The 7,651-nt window shown below is 47.2% G+C and overlaps 1 protein-coding gene across 1 annotated transcript in view; it reads left to right on the forward strand.

Annotated features, from left to right (window-relative positions):
- The window catches only part of ZFAND2A (zinc finger AN1-type containing 2A), a 12,280-nt gene extending 6,656 nt beyond the window's left edge, over nucleotides 1-5,624 (forward strand). The window contains exon 7 of the mRNA XM_032794058.2: nucleotides 5,499-5,624. Within this exon, the coding sequence (XP_032649949.1) occupies nucleotides 5,499-5,505 (7 nt within the window). The 3' untranslated portion in view covers nucleotides 5,506-5,624. The remainder of the gene's footprint in view (nucleotides 1-5,498) is intronic.
- Nucleotides 5,625-7,651: the final 2,027 nt, after the last annotated feature.

The raw sequence follows: 7,651 nt of genomic DNA on the forward strand, positions 1-7,651 counted from the left end.
CCTGCCTTGATTGGCTGCAGGTGTTCTGATCAGCCTGTCTGCTTTAATTGGTTCTAGCAAGTTCCTGATTACTCTAGTGCAGCCCCTGCTCTGATCACTCAGGGAACAGAAAACTACTCACCCAGTGACCAGTATATTTGCCCTCTACCAGACTCCTGTATCCCACTGGTTTGGGTCTGTCACATATCCCTCCCCTCTGCTCAACACCAAGGGGTTGGGAAGCTTGGGATGCCAGACAGGGCACATGTGACAAGCCATTGGCATTGCTGTGATGGCTCCCTGCTCTGTGTTGCACACGGAACTGGGAAGGTTGGAGGGATAAGAACCACGTGGTCACCCTTGTGTTCTTCTCCTTGTTCCACTGCATCGATTGAAGAGGGGCATGGTCGGTCAGGAGGACAAATCTGTGCCAGAGCAAGTAGTAGCGCAATGCTTCCATGGCCCATTTTACGGCAAGGCACTCTCTCTCCACTACTGCATATTTTTGTTCCCTCAGGAGTTTCCTACTGAGGTAGAGAATTGGGTGTTCCTTCTTCCCAACCATCTGTGACAGAACGGCCCCCAAGCCTACTTCTGATGCATCTGTCTGCAGGATAAATTCCTTGGTGAAATCAGGGGCTATTAGTACAGGATTACTGCAGAGGGTAGTCCTCAGGTCCTCCCCTGCTGTGTCAGACCTCCTTACCAGATCAGGTCTACAAGCTTTTACTAGATCAGTCAGGGGGCTTGGCCTTGTGGCAAAGTGAGGGATAAATAATCGGTAATACCCCACTACACCTAAGAATGCCCAGACTTGTTTCTTGCGACGTGGTCATGGCCAATTTTGGATGGCCTCCAACTTGTTCACCTGGGGTTGTACCAGACCTTTTCCCACAATGTAGCCAAGATATTTGGCCTCAGTAAACCCTACAGCGCACTTGGCAGAGTTTGCTGTAAGGCTAGCTCACTTGAAGGTATCAAGGACTGCCTGCACCTTCTCTAGGTGAGTTTCCCAGTCTGGGGTATGAATGACCACATCGTCCAAGTAGGCAGCAGCATAACTGTTATGCAGGCATAATAGCTTGTCCATGAGGCTCTGGAAAGTAGCTGGGGCTCCATGTAGTCCAAAAGGGAGGACGGTATATTGAAAAAGACCATCTGGTATAGAGAACAGTCTTTTCCTTTGCGTCTTCCGTGAGGGGAATCTGCCTGTACCCCTTCGTCAAGTCTAGAGTAGTCAAGTACCGGGCATTGCCCACATGGTCCACTAGTTCGTCTATGTGAGGTATGGGGTATGTGTCAAATTGGGATACTTCATTTACTCACCCAAAGTCGTTGCAAAACCTTGTGGTGCCATCAGGTTTGGGCACCAGCACAATTGGGCTGGACCACTGACTGTGGGATTCTTTGATCCTCAACTCCAGCATTTTTTTACTTCTGCTTTTATTTCCTCCCTTTTGGCTGCTGGCACCCGTGGGGCCTCACTGTTCTGACCCCAGGGTTCATGACGATGTGGTGATGTCTCAGTTGTTCGACCCAGTTTTGTCAAACACATCTTGGGTTCCAGAAGATCATCTTGGACACCTCATTCTTCTGGTCTGGTGTTAAATCAGGAGATACACTCACCTGTTTGGAAGGCTTGTTTTCCTGGGTTAGGTCTTTTTGGACAATTATGTATGCTTCCTGTGCATGTCTGGGTTTCAGAAGGTTGATGTGATAAATCTGTTCTTGTTTTTGGCATCCTGGCTGCCGCACCTTGTAGGTTACTTCTCCCACGGGTTCAACCACCTCATAGGGCCCCTGCCATTGGGCCAGAAGCTTTCTTTCTGCCATGGGTACCAACATCACCCAATCCCCTGGTTGGAACTGTTGGACTTTTGCCTGGCGATTGTAATAGGTTCTCTGGGCCTCTTCCAAATCTTCCCGTACAATAGGGGTGACCCAGGCTATCCGGTCTTGCAGCTGTATTACATGTTCTGTTTTGTTTTATTCTTCATTGGATTCTTCTTCCCAGATCTCTTTGATGTCCAGTATGCCATGGGGGTGATGCCTGTGTAATAACTCCAGGGGGGAAAACCAAGTTGAGGCCTGAGGTACCTCCCGGATAGCAAACATAAGGTAGGGTAGTAGGTCATCCCAATCCTTCCCATCCTGACTTACCACCTTCCATATCATAACCTTGAGGGTTCAGTTAAACCTTTCTACCAATCCATCAGTCTGCGGATAGTAAACTGAAGTTCTCAGGATATGTATATGGAGCAGCATACAGAAGTCCTTCGTTCATTTTGACATAAATGGGGTTCCTTGGTCTGTTAATATCTCCTTTGGTAGCCCCACTCAGACAAAGATCCCCACTAGCTCTTTGGTTAACATTTTAGAGGCTGCGTTCCACAGGGGGACGGCTTCTGGGTAGCAAGTAGCATAGTCCAAAACAAGTATATATTGGTGGCCCCGAGCCGTCTTCTCCGGGGGTCCCACTAGGTCCATGGCTATTCGCTCCAAGGGGACCTCTATGATGGGAAGGGGTACTAAAGGTGCCCTCAGGTGGGGATGGGGACTGTGCAGCTGACACTCTAGGCAGGATGCACAGTATCTCTGCACTTCATGTACTCTGGGCCAGAAGAATCATCGTAGGACTCATGCCAGGGTCTTCTCTACCCCCAAATGCCCCTCAAAAATAACTGCGCAAGACTTAATACAGCATTCTGGTGTCTTTGAGGTACTAGGATCTGCTGTATCTTCTGCCCCTGTACTGGTGCAACCCGGTATAAGATTCTTCTTCGTTATGAAGTAGGGTCCTTGTCCCTGGATTTTTCCCTTCCACGGGGACCCCATCTATTTCAGTCACCTCCTTCCTAATGTTGTCGTACATTGGGTCTTCAGCCTGGTCCCGTCCAAAACTTCCTCTCCCGGGGCTATTCTGCCTGAGATCTAGGGGCCCAATCTCTGTTGCCTCTACTGGTTCAGATGTTTTAGGGTGGGGGTCAGACTTGGGTGCTTCTCCCTCCTGGGTGGCCTCCTTTTCAGCTGCTCGTGTCTGCCTACCTATGAGAGCAACCTCCTGGCTTTGAGTCAGTATTCGGGTTCCCAAGGCTTTAGCTGCCCTCCTTTCCCTCTCTGACTTTCTACTCTGTCTGGGAATGGAAAATAAATCTGGGGATATTTCAGAGAAGACTGGGGCTTGACAGTCTACGATAGAGGCCTCACTAACTTCAGGGTTCCCCTTTTCCTCCAATCCTCCTGCTGGGAGTAAATTTCCAAACCCTGGGAAGTCCTTGCCTATGAGCACCGGGGATGGGGGTTTAGGGACTACACCTGCTGCTACCTCAGTAGCATTCCCCTGAATTTCAAGTTTTACTGGAATGGTAGGGTAATAACATGCATCCATGGGACAGTTGGTTATCTGACTTAGCCTGCAGCAGCTGACTACACTTCACAAGCTTCCCTGAGACAAGTGTGATAGCACTCCCCGAATCAACCAGTGCTGTGGTCTCTACCTCATTTAGCTTTACTGGTCTGGTATACGCATGTGGGATTAGTGAGAACCCCACAAGGTGGCTTAGGGAGCATGGGTCTGCCCAGTTCCCCAGGTTACACTGCATTGGCTCCTCAGCATTGGGACACTGTGCAGCTATATGTCCCCATTCTCCGCAGGCATAACATCTGTATGGAGCTCTAGGCATTCCCCGATCTCTTGGTTTGGGCAGTCTAACATCATGATCCTCTTCTCTCTCAGTGCTCTGACTCTTTGTGGCTGCTGGTGAGCCTTCAGCCCCTCTCTTTCCATCTGGGCTCTCCTGGTGGCCCCATTACTTAAACTAGCAGCACTAAGCCCTAGAGCTCAACCCAGGGTGCCTCTTCCTTAACTGGTGGGGTAAGCTCCCTCGCTGTCCTTCACCTTTCTACCAGTGCAACAACCTCATCATAGGTGGAGGGTTTGCTCTGGCTTACCCAGGCACAAAGGTCTGGCGGTAGTCCCCTCATGTATCGGTCGATGACCAGACCCTCTGGTATCTCTTCGGGACTCCGTTCACAACCTCTTCCATGCGAGATGGATGAGGTCATACAATTGGGACCATGGGGTCTTACTTTCCTGATACCTCCACTTGTGATACCACTGGGCCTGCACTGCAGTTGTTACCCCAGATCTGGCCAGGATCTCTGCTTTCAGCTGGGGATAGTCTGCTACAGCCTCTTCAGGTAGAGCATAGTAAGCCTTCTGGGCCTCCCCATACAGGAATGGTGCAAGGATGCCAGACCACTGACCTCGAGGCCAGGCCTCCCATAGGGCTGTCCTCTCAAAGGCCAGAAGGTATGCCTCTACATCATCCTCTCCCATCATTTTCTGCAGCCAATGGCTGGCCCGTATGATCTGCGTCCTATCATGGCCGCGGTTCAGCTCTGTAATGGTCTTTACCTGGTTTACCAGTTCTTGCAACATAGCTCGGTCTTGAGAAGCCTGGTCCATCAGCAGGCAATTAGTCTTTTGCTGCAGCCGCACTGCCTCCTGTTGGGCAGCTGCCTGGACACGGGTAGCCTCCTGCTGGGCCACCGTAGCTTATATCAATGCCTGTACTAAGTCATCCATTGGGATGGGGAAAAAAATTAAACCCTCTACCTTCTTTTTAAATCACCCTCCTTCTGCTGCGCTGTGCACACCATATTCCACTCCTGACACCCATTGTGACAAAGTTCCTCCTTTACCTTGGTGGGTCCTGCGCTTATTGGCAGATTTGCTCATCTCAGTGATCTTCCCCACAGTCTGGATCAACTCCTCCTGTGTCTGATCAGGAGTTTGGAGGGAACCCAGGCTCACCCTCTACTCCGGGTTCCAGCCAAGGGTCCTGTGGATTGCAGCTGTCTATAGTAGGTGTCATGCAGCTGTTACAGGAGGCACAACTCCCTGGGCTACTTCCCCATGGGCTTCTTCAAACACCTTCTTTATCCTCACCACAGGACCTTCCTCCTGGTGTTTGATAATGCTTTTACTCCTTAGTCCTCCAGTAGCACACCCTCTCACTCACAGCTCCTTGTGCCTCTCGCTTCCCGTTCCTCACACACACTTCCTCTCTTCTGACTCCTCCCCATCTGACTGAAGAGAGCGCCTTTTTTAAACCCAGGTGCCCTGATTAGCCTGCCTTGATTGGTTGCAGGTGTTGTAATCAGCCTGTCTTAATTACTCTAATGCAGCCCCTGCTCTGCTCACTCAGGGAACAGAAAACTATTCACCTAGTGACCGGTATATTTGCCCTCTACCAGACTCCTGTATCCCACTGGTTTGGGTCTGTCACACTATGTACAGTCCACAGATTGCTACTTATTACAATGACCTAGTAGCTGACTCTGTCCAGCACTTGACATGGTCAAGATGTAAGAACTCATTAGTGGGTGATTTAGTGTCATTAGTTCAGCCATCAGACTATTTCAACACTTAGGTTTGAATAGCAATTTATCTGGGTAGGGTTGACTGCTGCAGGATTCTAGCCTAAATCTGTAATTTATTCTATGTTCTCTTTCAGATGCTGATGACCTGAGGGTAGTCCTAATGGCTGGATGAAACTCTCCTTTAGTGTAAATTTATTGTCTAAAGTGTTTAAAACATATTTTTCTATAGGACAAATAAACTAAACTACTTAATCTCTCAACTTCCAATAAAGTGCTATTCCTCTTTGTAAAGGACAGTGATGTGTTCTCTGTACGTAGAATCCCTCAGTCCTAATAGAACAGGAAAGTACTTTCTCCTGGTACAACTGAAGCATATGGAAAGTGAGGAAGAGGGAAACCTCTGTATGCCTATAGAAAAAGGATACACTAAACTGAACAAAACACTGTCATTGCTACTAATACCACCCCCCTAAATACACATCTGAAATCCATTTGGAAACAAGCTGCAGTTAAGCAGTGTATAATGTGTACATATCACCTGATCCATCTGTATTGGCTCTAGGGTGCAGTTTAAAGTAGCCACAGCTGTGGAGTTACTAAGTCAAGCATCTACCATCAACTGGCTGAGGGACTTCCTATGGGATACTGCTCAGCAGAGGGGTTTGAGCAGAACTCATCTCTAGAACTCCCTTGTCCTGAACTTAAATCTGAATCATCTTCAGGATGAGCTACAACGCTCAATCTTTCTTTGTATAAGAGGAAACAACTGTGCTCGTAACAGGGGTGAGAGGTTGATTCGTTTGCTTAGTGTGATGGGAAGAGCTGCATTTCTATCTCCCCCCCCCCTTTTTTTCTGTAGCATATGCAGTGATCTACCCTGTAGCTACTTCTCAGTGCTTATAAACAAATTATGCCACATTTTCAAATAAACTAAAGTCCTTAAGTAGCTATTTACCAACTTTCAACAATATATAGCAGTTTAGCTTAGGACTTGAAAAGCCTTTCAGATGAGCTGGAAGGGCTCATTGTTAATAAAGAATGTAACTATCTGAGCTGGACTCTAAGCAGGCCACTCATCTAAATTTGATGCCAGGTGGTCAGGACCTCAATTTCATGTCTCATTGGAACAATGCCATCTCCACTAACAGCCTATGACCTTCTACTATTATGCTGGAGCATTGGTTTAGAACTAATAGAGGCAGATTCCCATCTCCTGAATTACAACTAGCTACAATGAGTTCATATTCAATCTTGCTTAACTTGTGAAAGAAGAGGCTCACAGCACAAACTTCTGAACCAATACCAGGAATAATGGTTTATTTTAAAAGTTATCTTTTGCTCCAGAGGCAGCAGTGAAGCATAAAGGGATGCCTGCATTTGTTGCGTTCACACCAATAACTTCTATTACTAGGGAAGCTAACGGTGTAGGTGCTCATCAATCTCCTGTACTTATGGTATCCCTCTAGACTATGAGTTTAATTCTCAGAATGCATAGGAAAAGTGGAGTTAAGATCCTTTATAAGAATGTAGGCATTACAAGAATAAAATTTTGCAATTAAGGCATTGTCACCTTTCCACTGCATTTCCTGCTTTTAAACAATGTGCACTCTGCTTCCTTTTGATCCCTGTTCTGAGGAGTTGGTCAGGGTGATAGTAGCACCTTAGTCCTCTTTCAGCCTTTTTGTCCAATCTGATACCTAAAAACTAGCAATATGTTCCTCAGGCCTGAGTTAGAATGTGTTGAATGAAGAGAAAAGGGTAGCTTTTGATAGGATGGATGTGGTGGTCAATTCCTCTTTGAGGGAAAACTCTACCTTGGGACCCTTTTGACCAAATGACCTTCAGAGCTGCACCATAACAGGCCCTGTCCCTTCAAGTGGTACAGTTTTCAAGGCCTGCTGCCAATGGATTTTAGAGCTTTTTTAAAGTTGGCTTTAAACAGAAATCCTGCTAATTAGGGAGTTGCTCCCATGCCTCCATAATCAGTTTGTTTACAAAGTATCTTTAATCATTCAGGATGAAAGGTACCATATACGTTTAAAATCCTCCACCCCCTCCTCCTCACCATTTTCCTGGGAAACTTCTCTACAGAAGCCAGTTTCATAGGTGGTGAAACTGATGCTATGTTGGAACCAAGCAACACTATCTACTTGGCAGTGATTTCATTGTCTGTAATACCACATTTCACCACAGGATGTCACCACAGGATGTCACAACAGGACACACAATGAAATGTTATTTGTTGCTACTCAAATCACAACTCTTGAATATAAAAACCAGCGAGGAG

Source organism: Chelonoidis abingdonii, chromosome 9 (assembly GCF_003597395.2).
Source record: "Chelonoidis abingdonii isolate Lonesome George chromosome 9, CheloAbing_2.0, whole genome shotgun sequence".
NCBI lineage: Eukaryota > Metazoa > Chordata > Testudines > Testudinidae > Chelonoidis > Chelonoidis abingdonii.